The sequence below is a fragment of the Accipiter gentilis genome, chromosome 7 (genome assembly GCF_929443795.1).
Source record: "Accipiter gentilis chromosome 7, bAccGen1.1, whole genome shotgun sequence".
Taxonomy (NCBI): domain Eukaryota; kingdom Metazoa; phylum Chordata; class Aves; order Accipitriformes; family Accipitridae; genus Astur; species Astur gentilis.
The window spans coordinates 43,572,270-43,589,215 of NC_064886.1; the positions used below are offsets into that span (position 1 = coordinate 43,572,270).

At 56.3% G+C, this 16,946-nt stretch overlaps 1 protein-coding gene across 3 annotated transcripts in view; it reads left to right on the forward strand.

Annotated features, from left to right (window-relative positions):
- Positions 1-16,946, forward strand: part of WWP2 (WW domain containing E3 ubiquitin protein ligase 2) — a 43,851-nt gene that overhangs the window by 14,280 nt on the left and 12,625 nt on the right. For all 3 annotated transcript variants that reach the window (XM_049806827.1, XM_049806826.1, XM_049806828.1), the window contains exons 7-10: positions 3,997-4,136; positions 6,801-7,017; positions 13,459-13,548; positions 15,377-15,551. In XM_049806827.1, coding sequence (XP_049662784.1) covers positions 3,997-4,136; positions 6,801-7,017; positions 13,459-13,548; positions 15,377-15,551 — 622 coding nt within the window. The remainder of the gene's footprint in view (positions 1-3,996; positions 4,137-6,800; positions 7,018-13,458; positions 13,549-15,376; positions 15,552-16,946) is intronic.

Sequence of the window (16,946 nt, forward strand, 5' to 3'; positions counted from 1 at the left end):
CAACGTGGTGACTGCTTACTTCTGATTCCTGACTGCTCTCTGATTGCCTGAAAGTACTTACTCCTTTTGGTGTCCTCTCAACCTCAATCTGAGAGAAGTGTGGTGAGGTCTTGCCAGTACTTCTACGGGGTCCTTCACAGACCTTCCAGGTGTGCTTGCCATCATTAAAAATCCCATGGCTTCTCTGGTATGGGAAAAGTCCCAGCCTAGTGTTCAATTCATCCTACGCTCACTTGAATTTAGGGTTGTTCTGCACATGACTCCACAGTTTGATGTAGTACTGCTACATGGGGCAGAGTGTTGCTGTATGTACCCACCAGGGAGGCAGCTGCCTTCTCCGGAGTGGAGTACGGGTCCTTTGCACATGGGAATGCTGTTTGATGTTTGCTCTGTTTATATGCAGAGCTGTGTTTATTTTCCTGGGCTTGGTGATGGATGCTGGCAAACTCGCTCACAGGCAGGATGGAAAGAAAAGGGTCATTCTTTGCTCCTCGGCTATTTCTACACTGTCCCCTCAAGGGAAACTGCTTGGTCAGGGCTTCTCTTTCTTCTCCTGAACAAATGTCATCTTGGGATTTGCTGCTAATCTTGGTGACGGGGTGTGAAATTCCACAGCCCTCTGTGTGGAGGGAAAACAGAGCCCAGAGGTCCCGGGCTGAGAGCTGATGCTGTGGGTGCCGAGAGAGTTGCCACAATCCTCATTTGTCTTGTGGTGGCCAAAGGGGCCTCTTCTGACAGCAGGGAATAAAGTAGCCTGGTTTGCTCTTCACCCTATGGAGAGGCTCCAGCTGATGAACCACGTTGGGTATTGGGATCTAGGCACAACCATGAGAAACTGCTGTCAACTGTCAAGAGCTCGTGCAAAGTCAAGTGAATTCTTCAGTGCAGCGTGCTTCTCTTTCCCTGCTTGTGTGATGTCCAAAAGTCACTGCTCAGCTAGCGATGGGCATGAGCATCCCTAAGGGCAGGTGGGAGACACTCCTCCGTGTCTCTCAGGCAAAGTATTTCCCTTCTGAGACCCCTCGCTCTACTAAGCCACATGTGTGGCTGTGGGATGTCCCCAGGCGTGTGGCTTCTGGTGTGGCACAACAGCAGCGAAAGGCCGGGGGAGCTGGAATCACCAGTTGCAGCCTTGGCACGGGCAGGGGAGAGGCAGGCCATGCTGCGTGGTAGGAATGCTGCTGGCTACGGCAGAGGGGCTGGGGGGCTGCTCAGGGCCTTGGAGAACAAGCCGTGAGATGGGTCTTGGGTCGGTTGGAAGGGGGCGGGTAACAGGAATAAACTGGGTTTGGGGTTTTGGAGCCAGGTTCGGGGTTTTGGAGCTAGGCACCTCTTCCCACTACCATGGGGCAAGGGGGTGTTCCTCCTGCCCCAGCTCCATGGTGGTGGTACATGGGTGCCATCTCGGTTCTTGGCACTGCGGGAGTGAGGGCTGGGTGCTGGGGGACGTGGCTGCCTCCTCCCCGCTTTGCAGGGGCAGGGGGAATTTCTCAGCTCCGTGTTTTGTGAGCTGAGCCCCTTGCTGCCCGTGTGGTGCCGGGGCTCTCCCGGTTGTGTTTCCCAATGGCCGTGCCCTGACCCCCTGCAGCCAGCACTGGCTCCCAGCTGCATGCTCTGCCCTCCCTCCTCTGCGGTCCCAGTTCGTGATCTGGTGCGCGGAGTGAAACCGAGACTGGTGCTGACAGCTCTGCTGGCATCTCATGCCAGGACCTTCTGGCCACCACGGTGGGAGGAGGCGGCCGTTCCTGGGTTTCATGCTTGGAGCCCACGTCAGGCACCGTGGCGTGGGGGCTCTGCCCAGGCAGAAGAGGGGGGACCTGAAAGGTCGACGTCACCCTGACTGATGCCACTTTCCTCTTTGGCATCATCTGCTCCCTCTGGACCAGGAGGGGTGATGGGGCAGCTGCCCAAGGTCCCCAGTCGATGGGGGACAGCAAGGGTCTTCTCAACCACCTGGGAGGTGGGCTGCCCTCCGCACACCCTGCTCCGTCCCACCGGTGTGGCCACCAGAGGCTGTTCCCATCCGCGCTCTGCCTTGTTTTCTCCCCGCTCCTATTTTAGGAGCACATTCCCAGCCCCGCCACTCTCACGTGGCCTTGCTCGGTTTGTTTCCACGCGTCTATTAAAAGACAATGCCCAGATGGGAGCACTCGTAGGAGGGTTGGGCTGGGCGGCGGGCCGGCTAATTCAGGCCTGGTAACCCTGTGTGGCCGGCTGGCAGCCTGGAAACATCCTGTTTTGGTTTCTAAAAACTCTCTGGGCAGCTCTGAGTTCATCTGTGCTGAGAAGGGCAGGGACCAGATCCGTCCCGTGCCTCGGGGGCCATTCCTGGTGGGACTGGCTCCTGCCAGTGTTGCCACCTGCCTGCTCCTCGCCAGGGGCTGTGTTGTGGGGAGGTGGGTCCCAGACAACTTTTGGGAGGCACATGGTACCAATGTGCCTCCCCCCACCCCCCACCCTGAGCCCCATGGATGGGCAGCAAGGGGCAACCTTCACCTCCTGACCGGGGGAAGAGGACCCCATTCTGCAGCTGCTCCCAGTCCCCCAGTGCTGGTGGCCAAAGCAAATCCCCAGCACACAGCAGTGTCCTGGCCATAGCTGGGGTTTGTGGGGTGAGTTTGAGGTCTGAGGAGCCCCCGTGTAGGGCTGCCCTCCCGGGAAGGTCCGTGGCTGGTTGAAGCGGCCTTGGCACCTCCTGCTCACGGGCTGCTCTGCCCGTGGGCCTTATCTGATCTATTTTCAACAACCATCTCTGGCTTCCCCATGTCTCCTCCCGATCCCAGCCTTTCCTCTGCCCGCTGCCGTGAGCCGTTCCCCAAGGAGAGTGGCTTCGGAGCGAGTGGGAGGAACCGAGGGCTTGCTGGAGCTGGTGAGGGTGGCACGACTGACGCCGAGTCCTGCCGCTGCCAAGCTGCTGTCCCCTCCCAGCCCTGAGACGTGGGGACAATTTGCGGGTTTTGCCCTTTTAAGGGGAGAACTTGGCTGGGGCAAACCAACTTCCTAATCCCTGCGGTCCTTGCCCTCTGTGGTCCTTGCCCCTGGCTGCGATCCTGAGTGGAGGTGGCCGGGCGCTGCCTCTGCTCCCCCAGCCCCCAGACGTGGGAAGGCAGCATCCCCCCTCCCACCCTGCCCCGTCCTCCTCCCCACTTGCGGTAACAACCAGGCTTCTTAATCAATGTGAAAACCCAGCCTGTTCTTGAATGCCTTCGCGCTGCTTCGGGGGCCCAGGGCGGCTGGAGGGGGAGAGTTTGCTTGGGGGGTGCTGCAGGCACTCTGCCCATGGAGCTCGGGCTGCCCTGGCCACGGGGACCCGGTGGCCCGGAGCTCCAGCTTGGCTCAAAGAGAAGACCCCCCCCAAGAGATGGAGCGGCCACGTCCGAGCGGGTCACAACCTGTGCTGTGATTTAAGCTCCCATCTTTCCCTGCTGTTCCCTCCTTTGCCAGACGCTGCGGCCATCGCGGCAGCAGTGAACACTTGCACCTTCCTCACCTGGTTTTGTGCAAGGCTTGTCACCAGGCGGGAGGCACCAGTGAGGGTTCCCACCGCAGTGCAGGAGCCGGTGCTGGCGTGGGATCTCTCCCGTGAGCTTTATTGCAAGGGGTGGAAGGAGAAAACTGCCAGCGGCCATGAAGGCTCGGTGCCGCAAGCAGGTTTCTGGCCGTGAGCGCCCGGGGCCATCCCTCGGCAGCTGGGGTGAGCACCTGCAAACAAAAGCAAGGTCACTGTCACCCAGGTTACTCCTCTGAGGGACTCTGCCACCGGCAGATGGGTGCCAGGACCCGTGGGCAGGCTGGCAGGTCTGAGTAAGCAGCTCGAAGTTCGGGGCGCTGCCAGAGGAGCGGAGGCACGTGATTGCATCCCAGCTGTTCCCAGGGGAAGACCGACGGCCGTGCTGGGGGAGAAGCCGCAGGAGACCGAGGCAAAAAGGCAGGAGCGGGGTTTTCTTTGCAAGGCCAGCGGTGCGTCTCACCCTCCTGTGTTTCTTTCCCTTGCAGGACGCATCGACATGCGGCTGGAGCGGCCAGGCAAAACACGGGGAGCGGAGAACAAAGTCCCAGCACTAGGAGCCGGCACCGGCAGCAGGCCAAGAGCGCGCAGCACGCCGGCATGGCCAACGGCACAGCCAATGGCACAGGTGAACCACCACTTGCGGGAGGGTTGGGGGACAGAGCTCAGGGCTGCATCTTGTGGGAGAAAATGAATTTCTGCTAAGGTAACGGATCTTGTAGTGCCTGGGAGTTTCCTCCCTGTGAATTGATTGATTTTTATCGATTTTAATTTTGATAAGTTGGGCAGCTCTGCAGAGCACACTGGTAGGATCTGTTCTGTCTGTTGTGAATAATTGCTGTGGCTCCTCTCTGGTGTCTCCCTGACAAAAAATACTGCATCCAGGGGTTGGGAGCATTCAGCTGAATTTGCCCATCAGTGTCCAGTGAAAATGTTTTGAGCTCTTTGCCCATTGAAGTGGTGAGGGCAGCCGTCATGTTGAGTATGTTGAGAGAAGGCACAAACCCACCTCTCAAAAGGGGGCTGATTCTTACGTTTTTTAGAAAGGTTTCTCTCATCTTTTCTTGGGTTTGTCCACAAAGCCATACATACCTTGTAGAGCAGGGACCGGGACCTGCTGAGTGCGTGACTACAAAGCCACAAGCGGTTTATCTGTTTTCCTTCTCTGGCTCTTATGGAGCCACCTGAGCAGTGCAGCATCTCCCGCCCCCCTGCACTGTTTTGCAGGCAGCGTTGTCCTTTCTTATGCTTTTGTCAGAGACCTGGAAGAAGCAGCAGAGTACTTTGTTTTGGGTAGAAGGAAATGTTTTGTTCAACTCAAAAGGAAGATTTTTTTAATTTTATTTTTTTTCCCCTGTTTCATTGGAAAAAACCTGCAGCAATGCAATTTCAATTTTGCCAAAACCCATTTTGGGAGGGAGGTGGGGGAGCAGAAGACAGACATGAAATGCTGCCTTTTGGCTGTCGCTCATGGTCTGTGCTCCCCTCTCCGGGGCTGTGGCTCGTCTCTGCCCCGTTTGGTGCAGTGTTGTACCAGAAGCAAATGCTGTACGGTGTCCCCTGTGCCCACCCAGCCCTTCCCAGTGTCCTCGCTGTGTGGGGGACACTCCCTCAGGCTGCGGACAGAGTTTTTGTTCCCGAGTACAACTTGGCTCCTTGGTTTTCGTTTGTTTAAAACATGTTTTATTGGCCCGGCCCCAGCCTCGCCAGCGGCTTTATGACTGTGCTGTCCTCATCGCTGTTTACCACTCATCAACCTCTGTGTCTTCCGCAAGTCCTGTTGGCGATGATTTTTATGCTAGAGGATGGGGAGATGAGTGTTTTGGGTGTCTGGGATTAGCGCTGGACACCCTGTCTTGTGTTCTGTGGAATGCCTCTAGAAACCATCCTCTGCCTCCTCAGTTTAGTACATTTTGGTGACATTATCATGTTTTTTGAGCAGACTGTTGCAAGAACATCCCCATTGCATTTGTCACTCACAGCTGTAATTTCATCTGGCAATAAAAGGAGATTATTTCATGGTGTATTTCCTCCACAGCCACATTGCTTAGCCCTAGCTGTGTTGCCCCTGGAGCCCTTCCTTATCAGGTGAACTTTGGATCAGCTTTTCCCCTGCTTTGTCCAGGACTGAGATCAAACCGATCACAGTGCAGTTACCTGGGTCATTCTGCAGGTTCCCTTTGAAGATTGGCACAGCATGGTTGAGGCTTCTAAAACCGCCCTTTCCAGGGCTTGCTAGAAATGAGTAGCGGTCAGAGACCTCCTCAGCTGAGTCTTGCAGGACTCTGGTGGAAGTTGCTGTGAGCCTGCTGACCTGGAAATCTTCATCGCCTGTAGATGCTGCCTGAGGGGCTCCTTTAGTTGCTGATGCTGTGTGCCAGGATTCCTCTGGTGCCGGAGGATGCTGTCCTGCTACCCTCCAGCTGCAAAGCAAAAGTGTCCCGAGCAGCCTGCCTCTTCTACAGAGTGTCTGTAATTCTTCAGTCTCCCGTCTGTGGGGGTTTATACTGTTGTGAGTTTTTTTTCCTACAATACTGATAAATACTTGGGCTTGTAGGCAATACTTGGGCTTGTTATACTTCCCTTATGGTTTTCTACATTTCTCAGCTCTAACTGGTGGAGCTCTGTCTGCATCCCTTACTTCTTTGTTACTTGCGGCTGGTTTGTTTTTAATGCTTTTGCTTTGCCACTGAAGCCAGGATGTCTTGTAGCGAAAGTTATCCTCTGCTGGACTGCCAAGTCTCAGGGTTTTTTGGCTATCTAATAAATATTCATCAAACAAATTCCCTTTCACTTTTTTGGTCTGCTTTTTCCTCCTCATCAGTTTTCTTTGTAATTTTCCTTTGCTCTGTCTCTTCCCCTTCCGTTTTCCAAAAGTCCAGCAATGTTTAGCTCTTACCAGTGCAGCTGACTTGCTGAGCCTGGGCTTCCCTCTGCCTGTGGGGGGATGCTGCCCCAGCAGTTTCTGAGCTCCTGCTCGGTACCTGAATTCCCATCAGGCATGCAGCATGTTTGCAAGTGGCAGAAGAGGTACTGAGCACAAATGCGAAGCACCCTCTGCTTTTGTCTCGGGACAAAGGCAGTGGCAGTGATTCCCAGAGGGATCTGACTGTCGGGTGAAGGAGGTGCTGCCTTTGCTGCAGGCTGGGAGCACCATGAGCCCTGTGCTTGGGTGGTAGCGGCTGCCACCCACCACGTGCTCTGTTTTCAGGTCTGTGCGGGTGCGGTAGATCAGCTAGCCCCCCCCATTACCCTTTCTGGATGCTAATGTCTCTGCCCTCTGCCTTTCCAGTGAATGGAGACGCAGCGGGTGCCACAGACCTCGAAGAGGAAAGGCCAGCGGCAGGAGCGAGCGTACCGACCCCGGCGGCATCGAGCGTGGCTGACAGCTCTGTCGCTCCTGCCCTTCCTGCCTTGACCGGCTCTGGAGAGGCAGAGGAGGCAGCCTCTGGCTCCAGTGCCCCGCCGGCCCGGGCAGCGGTGCTAGCCCTGGATGCTCTGCCCCCCGGGTAAGCTCTGCCTTCTGCTCCAGACATTCGTTCCCCTGAGAAAGGCCAGCACGGTGGAGTGCCTGTGGCCCTTGGGGAGGGAGGCATGGCCCTGGAAGGACCAGGATGGGGGGGGGGACACGAGCAAACTGGGGCAGTGCTGTGTGCTGGAAGGAGAGGGTGTTGGAGGGAGGGGGCTGTGCTGCACCAGGGGTTGGTGGAAAGGATGGTGGTCAGCAGAGCAGAGAGGGCCTGGGGGGGCCTGCCAGGGATCCCTGTGCCCCCAACCTGTCTGGCACAGTGTGTCCTTCCTCCTCCGAGCTGTCTGGGTGGGGCTTGACTGTTGTGGATTCCTCCTCTGGGCCGGGGTCCCATCTGTGTCTGTCGTGGGTCTCTGGGGTAATAAACAGGGAATCGCATCTCTGCGGCAAGCAGCCTCTCGGCATCCGTGCCCAGGGGAGCAGCAGAGTCCTCTGCTCCCCTGGGGCTGCGGAAGGGATCACTCAGAGGAAAACACATGAGAGAGTGAGCGTGGATTTCCAGGCAGCTCCCACCGAGCAGGAGGGCATGAACATGCACTCCAGAGACACTGTGGAGGTATTGGCCACTGCTGGGGGGACGTGGGCAGGACCCTCACGTAGCTGTGCCTGTTCTTCTCCCTGGTGCAGGTGTTCTGCATCCTCCTCCTCCTCCTCCTCCGTGGGACATGGGAAAGGGGCTGGGGGGAGAGCCGGGGCTGGCTGGGCAGTGCCGGTGGGCGCGCTGGCTCTCGGTGGGGGTGGTGGGCAGGTGCTGGGCTCAGTCCCGCTCTCTGCTGCAGCTGCGTCGTTCTGCCCTTGTATTTCAGACACCTTTAACTCTGGACTGAAAACGCAAAGCCGTAAAGGGGGAGGGGGTGGGGGGGGCGGGCGTTGAAAATGGCTTGTGTTTCGTATGAAGGGAGCTGTTTATTTTCCTTTGGCTGAGGCGATGCCTGGAAGGTCAGGGCCTCGCTGGTGTGTCAGTCACAGGTAATTAGGGTTAACGGCTCAGTGTGCCTTTATGCGGGGTGTGTGAGGGTTTCTGTTCTCCGGCCTGGGCGCTTCCTGTTTCCAGGCAGCTGGAAAAGTCCAGTGCTCTGAAAAAGGTCTTTATTCCAGCCAGAGCTTATGCCCCTTTCTGCTCCTACCAGGTAGACTGAAGGTCTCCTTTTCCCCACCTCTGCCGAGCCCAAGGTGGAAACAGGCTGTTGTTTCTTTCCCAGGGTGGAGAGGAGCCCGCGGGTATCTCATGATTAGGGTTTCTGGCGGCTTGGGGAGGTTGCAAGCGCTGCTTTCTAAGACACACCAGCATTTACCTGGTCCGGCCGGGTGGAAGGGTGGCTCGTGTCTTCCTCATGCCTCTCCCTGCGGTGTTCACGCAGCAGAAAATCATGCGTGTCAGTGCGGGGAGGAGGATAAAGCTGTTGTGCTTTGGGAGACGGCTGGAGGAGAGCAGTGAAGGGGTAGCGAGCCATCCTCCAGGCTGAGCTTGCGGAATTTGGATCTCTGGAGACACCTTTGATTAGCACCTTGTGTATCTGTCCCTTCCTGTCCTGACCATAGGATCTGTAGGTGGTAAAGAGGGCAGCAACCCTCTCGCATGTGCTGTCCAAGTTACACGCTCATGGTGGGCAGGCTTGGGTAGTGGCTGACCTGCTCGGTCAGGTGGAGACCAAGTATCAAGGTCTTCCCAGGTGAAGGAGAGTGGAGAATTGAGTCCATTGAGGTCTCCACGGTGTGAGCTCTGCCCTGAGAGCTGCCAGACCAAGTTCTGGGCTAACAGGGATTTGCTGAACAGGGATTGCAGAAAACACTGTGGCCCTGGGGTGGTATAAATGAGCTTCTGGGAGTCTCTTGAGACCTGATCTAGGGCAGCTGATTTTTGGCTGGCTCACCGCACCAGGGTATTGCTTCAACTAGTGGTTTGGGGCCCAGTTTGGGAGATGGGGATGCGGCTGGCTGGTTTGGTGGAGGCAGCCATGTCTCAGGCAGAAGGGATGCAGACAAAACCAGGCCACTTCAGCTCTGGCAGCAGCGTGCTCCGCAGAAAGCGGTGCAGGATAGCCCCTCGCTGGCCCAGCTCCTGCGGGGCTGGCTGCGCAGAGCGCGCGGTGGAGCCCATCCATGATTGCTCTTGTTCTGCTGCTTGCAGGAGCAACGTCTCCTGCAGACCTGCCAGTTGCTCCGGCGCTGAAGAGCTGGAAAGCCATCGTGTCCGTCCCGCTTTCTGCGTGAGCCCTGCCTCGTCCTCCGAGTGTCTCCTTTCATCCATGGGAGTGTGGAGAGCACTCGCGCTCGGTTTCCCTGCAGCCTCTGGAGGGGTGGCAGCTTTTCCTAGCTGCGTGTGCCGAGCCCCAGCCTCCCTGCTCGTGCTGGGCTGTGTGCAGATGGAGTCAAGAGTGGCTGGGTTCATGTGGGGATTCAGAGCTATTTATTCTGCTCAGATAGCTGTCTCTGAACATCTGCACCAGATGTGGCAGGCACAAAGGCATCTCTCGCACAACTGGGAGTCTGTTCTAGGGACTGGACGGTGCTGGAAGGTGTTCTGAATAATTCCAGCCCCGACAGTGCCCAGAACCTCCTTCACAGCCTCCTGGCTTGGGCAGAGCGCGTTTCCTTGTGAAGAAGCCGGTGAGCGTGTGTGGCACAGGAGCAGCCGGTCGCAGCACTTGAGGCCTTTGGCATGGGGTCCCAGTTCTCATGTAGGGGTTTCCGAGCGGACCGATAGCAAAAGCGGGGGGAGGGCACAAGAGCCGCTGGCTCCCGCATCTGGTTCCTATCAGTGATGATCCTGTGCGGGGGGGACAGATGGTCGTTAGCGCGGTGTGTATACACAGGGCTGTCTCGCCCATACAAAGAGGTACATTATGCTGCCTGGCAGAAGGCATGGGGCTGTGGTTTCTTACATAAGGAGGGCGTTTTGTTTGGACTGCAGGGTTGCCTCAGCACTGCCACTTTGCACCGTCCGTGGCTCCCTGTATCCGCTGCTGTTGCAAGCCTTGCGGGCAGTCGGAGGGGAGCGAGCGGGGGCCGACACGTCGCGCGCTGCGTGCTTGCAGCAGTGGTGCGTGTGGGTGAGAGCTCCCACCGTCTAGCGCTGGCGAAACCGCTGATCTTCCTCGCTGGTGGTGATGTGGCAGCAGGCACGGGGGAGGAACACCGGCGGGACTTAGGGTCCCCAGAGGAAGAGCCCGTGGTCGCACGTCTCCCTGAGCTGTGTCCCTCGTGGGACGGCAGATGGGATGCGGGGGAAGCCTGTGAAGAGCTGGGCAAGGTGGTCCGAGCGAGGATGGGTTGCCCCCATTGCCCCTGTCTCTCAGGCCATTGCTGCGTGTCAGCAATAATAACAGCTCATCGCAGCTTGCTGTTTAACGGCGGTGATTTGCTGTTTGTAGGGCGAGGCAGCCCTCAGCAAATTTACTTTTCGGATCACCAGGGAGCTGCTGACCTGAGGAGCATGTGAGCTCGTCGCCTGTTTGTATAGGGTGTGAGACGGGGACGGAGGACATCAATCAGTAGCTCAATCCTGTGTGGCTCTTTGCAGTTCACGAGGGCACCCAAAGGAGTATCTGAGGGCTCCAGAAACCCTCTGCCCTGGAGGAGTCCTCATCGTGGGATTTCTGCTCTCTGCAGCCACAGAAATGGTACCTGGGAGCTTGAGAGCCTCTTGTCATAAAGGAATTCCAAGTCCTCGGAGCCATATTGATTTGAGAACCTGTTGTTAATGAGTCTGGAGGACCTGTCCCCTCCAGTAACGACTGCTGGCACCTCTGGTTCTGCATGCACAAGGCTGAGGTCCTGTTCATCTCTGAAGCACCTCATGTCAGCATGGACAGAAAGGGTGGGACATGTAACTGGGGTTGTCCTCACTGTAAGCGAGCAGTGCTGCGGTCTCTAGATCCATCCAAAGGAGGCCATTATGTACAACTGACCTCAGAAAGATGGTGCTTAAAGGGTTTTCGTGGGATGCTGACTCCTGCAAAGTCTCGTGAGTGGAGTTGTGCCTTGGAGTTTTGTTTGTGAATAGCATTCCTCTACCTGAGCCTCGTGCCAGGTCCGTATCTGGTTGCTGGCGGCAATTCGAAGCGCCTGCAGTACGAGTCTAGGAAGGGTCTTCCTAAAACTGCCTGCAGTAGGCAGCTCTCCAGCCAGCGGCACTTCCACAGCCCTGCCTCCTCCCTGACGATGCCCGGGGACCTTCTGCTGTCCATCTCATGGGGTGGACATGCTTGTGTCTTCAAGAAATCCCAGCTATGCTGATTATCTCTTTGGAGATTTCAATCTTTTTTTAGCTGTCCTGCTGCTTTTATGCTCATGAAGCACCGAGTTCATCATTAGGGAACAGGAAACTTGAGGCGTTTCCCCTCTGACAACACCCAGCACTGCCCAGGGGTAACCAAGGAAAAGGGCTGACCATGGGCTGGGGAGACAAAGGTTTCTGGATGCCAGAGCAGCACCGGGTAGCGCCGGCTCTCCTCTCACATGGTCACTCCTTTGGCGGTGTTACGCTTGGCAGCCTCTTGCTGCCAAAGGTGTACAGGTGCAGTAGGTCCTGCCTTGGACTCTTTCCATCAGAGATAACCACTGGTGTCCCTAGATCTGTTCTAGGGATGAGAAAGATCTGGCACTGCTGACTGGTAGCAACATCTGTCGACGTTACCTGGTCTCTGCAGATGCATTAAGTTCACAGTGCTTTTGAGAAGCCCATAGGAGCGAAGCCAACAGCTCTGATTTGGGTTAGACAGTCTCTCAGCTAAATCCTGAGCCTGCCATTCACATTTCCCTCCTGCTTTCAGGGAACTGAAACTCTTATCTTGGAGTGCAAGATTGCCTTCTGCCCAGGGCAGGGGTTTTTCAGGCTGCCCGCATGGCTGCTGGACTGTTGGGGTCCCCAGCTGACGGCACGCTGCCAGGGCTTGGAAACATGGCTGGAGCTCTCCCCGTTTCTGCCTTCCCACCTCTTTCGAGAGCGGTGTCGAGGCTGTGATGCACGCGACCTGTGGCTGCACCAGATGCGTGGTTGTGGCCGAGGTCACCGTTTGGTGGCTTCATCGTCCCCTGGGCAGGTTTGAGGGTGAGCAGGGATGGTACAAGCCCGGGCAATGGGGCATTAGTGCTTAGAGCATCCCCTTCCCAAGGGCTGCTTGCTTTCTGCAAGCCCAGATTTGTTCCCTTGCTGTCACAACAGAAGCTAGTATATTAACTTCCTAGGGCTTTTTGTGGTGATTAATTGAGACTGAAGATTGAATTGGGAGGGGGACCTGTGGGAGCAGAAGCGTGGCAGGAGAACACTTTATCTGTCAGCAGCTGCCGGCTTGCCTCTCTCTGTTGCAGAATAAAAGCTGACAAGAAAGCATGGTGCTCCACAGAGCTTTTACCTTTGCCAGGGCATACACTTTCATGAATGAATTAAGCCAAAGAATGGTTTGCAGTGTAGTTGTGTAAAGCCAGGCCTCCCTATCACACCGGCACCCCTTAGGGGCCACCTCCGAACCGAGTGCCTTGTGGCCACGCGATGTTTTTAAGCAGTATCTCTCGGCAGTGAGCAGGAGGGCGGCCAAGGAGAAAATTCAGCCCCAGCCCAAACTCAAAGGCTCCCCTTTAAAGATGTATTAAGAGAAACCAAACAAAAACTACATCAAAAACTCACAGGACATAAAACTGACCCTGTGTGAAATCTTATGCTGACCCTCCTAATTTCTGGAAGAAATTAGGAATTTATGCTCCTAATTATGCCTGTTTTCAGAAAGCAGACTGCTGCAGCACCTCTCTGATAGTCTTGATCTAGCAAGCCAAGTAATTGCCATGTAGACCTGCTGTCGTTCTTTGTTTTAAATAAAGGTTAGAACACTGTAGCTAAGCAATGCGAGGAGGTAGGCTTGCTAATCCACCAGATGCAGCTCTCTGGACGTTCTTGGTAATAAGGTGATTATTAATTATGCACAGCTCGCTGCTCTGTGGGGGAGGCTTGGCTGCACAGCTGCAGTCCGAGTTTTTGGGCACACACGCAAACAGTTTTCCTAGGGGGGCTGTTCGGGCATGATTTAAAATAGGCAAAGGTGCCTGTGAAGTCTCTTGGTCCTACGTGTAGCAGCGCTCCAGCTCTTGCTGCCCTGCAGATGCAGGGGCTGAGGCTGCTGGATCCATGTTGCTTGTTCCAGCTGAGCCCCTTCGGCTCACCTCTGTGTTTGAGGAGAGGACAGGCGCAGTCTCGTCTGCCTTGGGTTTCCTCCACGTCCTCTCCTGAGGGGTGGTCCTCTCCCCAGCTGGCCCTGGAGCGGTGGGGACACTGCAGGGGAGCCCTGCAGTGGGATGCTGTCTCTCTGGGTGGCATTGCAGGGGACAGATTTTTTTTTGGTTAGCTCCACCTCAGCCAGGGTTTGGTCTCTGTGCTAGCAAGTATCAACTGTTTCATCATAATTTTTTTTTCTTTTTCTTGCAGGTGGGAACAGCGAGAGCTGCCTAATGGTAGGGTCTACTATGTAGACCATAACAACAAGACCACCACATGGGAGAGACCTCTTCCTCCGGGGTAAGGGGCTCTGGGGGCAGCTGGCATCTCAGATACTGAACTAACTCGTTGTAGCAGGTGCACGGGAGTCTGCGTGAAAGTGGGGAAGGTGGCAGGAAGGTCTTCTCATTCCTAAAAAGAAATGGGGTGAGATGACCAAATGTTTACAGGCCTGAAAACACATGCTGTATCCTGAGAAGGGTCTTTTCAGCATTTGTAAAGAGGAAAAGGCCTTCCAGTCTGCTGCATTTTGACCCTCTGTTAGAGTTGGTTTTTTTTTTTAAACAGTCCACAGAAATCACTGAACTCTTGAGCAGCAGTGCAACCACTTGTGGGCAGAGCAGAGGGGTGGCCCTTTGGGACGGGGTGCCAGCAAAGTCCCCCTGAGGGCCAGGAGAAGGGAGAGGGTGGACCTCGTGTCGCTTGGAAAAACAGATGATTCTGCATGAGGGCCGAGGTCCTGGTGAGCAGAAACAGGCACGCTCAGTGTGCCCCAAACCTGGAGCTGGACCCTGGAATCTCGCAGAGGGGCCTCTTATATTCTCAGCCATGTTGGGGTCTGCTTGTGCTCAAGAAGAGCTCAGCTCCATGAGACCTGCAAGAAGCACTCTGCAAAACTCATGTTGAGGAGGGCCATGCTTTCATTTGCAGGCATAAACAGTCTTCAGGTCATAAAGGCTGTACACAGCCCCGGGGACCACATGCTTTCCAGAAGCTTGTTGAATTCTCACCTCTTTGTGCTCCTAAAAGCAGAGAACTCGATACAGCCAAACTGTTGTTGTTCTCTAGACTGAGCTTTTTCAAGGCTGGAATGACTGAACTGTACTTTAACCACCAATGTAATGTGTGAAAATGAAATACAAACCCGTCCTGTTTTCCTCCACGGGAGCCTCCAGGTTCCTGTGGGCACACACTACCTCCAGTTAAGCTGTGATCTCTGCAACTGCTTTCTGATCCTGTAAGAGCTTGAAATCTGTCTGGTGTTAAAAGAGGGAGGCTGTTACCTGGAAAGATAGGTTTGGGAGTACCCCAGGTGTGCTCCTTCCCTCCCGCATAGGTCTCCAACCCAGTGCCTTGCCTCTGTTGGAGGTCAGGTCTCTTGGAGGAATGCTTACAGCATCCTCCTGAGAACTCTGCTAGTGTCTAGGCTTCATGTGCCCTTGCAGTGAGCTGCTTCAAGTCTTACTAGTCTTTTGTATTTCCTTCTGGTGGATCTTTGCCCAAAAGAGCCCCTTCAACTGTGAAACTGGTGGTTGTGCTGGAGCTGGGAAGGGAGCCCTTGTGTTAAAGGGTATCTTAGTCTTGTGAGAGAGTTCTTGTGAGAAGTGTCTGAAGTCAGCCCGTAGTGTCAGAGCGAAATGAAACATCACGGTCTACATAGCTGGACCCGTGGGCCCAGGCAGCTCTTGGGTCTTCCCCCCTTGGACAACTATGAGCTGCTCTTCTCACCTGCATTTCTGAGAGGCAGAACTCGACTGCAAATCCTCTGCCGAGCCACTGCCTGGGGAGCACGAGGGGAGCATGGCAGCTAGGGAAGCGGCTCACAACTCCGTGCTCCCCTCAGCCACACTTTCAGCACGTTCTGGGGCAGTAGCTGGATATTCTCAAGCTGCTGCTGTGCATCCAGGGCGCCGGGGGCAGCCCTCGGACAAGGGCAATGGGAGGTTCCAGTGTGTACCACCGTGGTCTGTGCCTTCTGCTGTGCCTCCTGACCTCTCCAGGGTTTCTTTCTGCTGCCTTCACACCAGCATTTATACTGAGCTGCCACACGGCAGCTGGAGGCACCTGCCAGCAGGACCTGCCGAGCTGTCCGAGGACACACAGCGAGATCTTCCTCTGGTGTTCCCAGGTGGGAGAAACGCGTGGATCCTCGAGGCAGGTATTATTACGTGGACCACAACACCCGGACCACCACGTGGCAGCGCCCCACGGCCGAGTACGTCAGGAACTATGAGCAGTGGCAGTCCCAGCGAAACCAGCTCCAAGGAGCCATGCAGCAGTTCAGCCAAAGATTCCTGTACCAGGTGAGCGCCAGGGGTGATGGTGGGGGGGTCTTGCCTGGCTCTCCCACCAGTCTCACCCAGGCTGGTCTGGGAGACATGGGAGTGTGGGGAGGCACTTGCTGGGCTGCGTGGGGTCTGTCGACTCGGTGAGTGCAGCAGAGCAGTGCTTGGATGGGAGAGCTCACAGGCTCCTCTGCTGCATGCAGAGAACCACGTGGGAGTAACTTTCTTTTTATAAAACAGCTTGCACAGCCCCAAAGGGTGGTGGCACATGTCCTCAGCAGTCTGTCCCCAGTGTCCTTTCAGTGTCAGCGTGGCTAGGCCCACGCTTTCTCCCGTGGCTCCCATCAGCCGAGCCTTGCTGCTGACCCGTGAGGCTTGCGGAACTTGCTGCATGCTGTCAGAGCTGGGCATATGTTGAGGAAGCCATGGGAGCCTGGTCTGTAGCGGGAGGGGAGGCTTTTGGGGGGCTGAGCTCATCCCTCACCAAGTCACCGCTGGGCTGAGGACAGCGTGGTTGGGTCCTGGCTGGCAGCAGGAGTCAGCAGCTGTAGCTGCAGACTCAGGGTACAAGTGTGAGATGGTGAGGGGCTGCAAGAGCCAGGGGACCGGAGAGCACAGGGAACGAGCACTGCTGGGCTTGGTGAGCTTCCTCCTACTTTTTCTTCTTCTTCCCCTTGTTCCTGGTTTGGGCTGAGTCGCCGCATTTCCTCGCTCAGGGAATGGTCTCTTGACAGCCCTGCGGAGCAGTAGCTCCTGGGCAGAGACCGCTCTTGTCCTGGTTTTGCCTTTGCTGCTGGAGCTGGGACCCGGCTTCCAGTGGTGGCGAGCACCCTCTGATAACCAGGATGGTGCTGGTGGCCATTGTGCTGCAAGGCGAGCAGCGCTTGGGGAAGAGCTAGGCTGGAGCGTTTCCACCTCCCAGAGCAGCGATGTCCCAGTGCTCTCCGCCGTCAGCTGGCCCCGTGCCTCGCAGAGGCTGTGCCGCTGTGAAAAACACGGCTCTTGCCAGGCGGCAGGGAGGTCTGGTGGGGCAAGGTGTGGGACAAAGGTGGGAAGAGCAGAGCGACCAGCTTCTCATCGATGTTTAGCTCCTCTCGGAGAAAGCCGGGAGGTTGACGTGTCCCAGCAGCGCTGCTAGCGCTGGTGCGAGCTCTGTGCTCCAGCAAGGAGCTCGGATGCTCTCTGGGAGGGGGGTGCAGGCAGAGCAGTTGTGCAAAGTCCATCCTACGTGAGACACAACTGGGGCTGCTCCCCGGGGGTGCGGGAAGCTGCTCTGCCCCTCTCCTCCCCCTGCCTGTCTCTCCACCGCCCCTTCCAAGCCTCGCGGTGGGAGCTGGACCACCGCAGCTTTGCAGCCCCTGCCTGCCCGTGCTTCTCGGCACCCCGTTCGCAGGACCGCTGCAGAGGGGTACG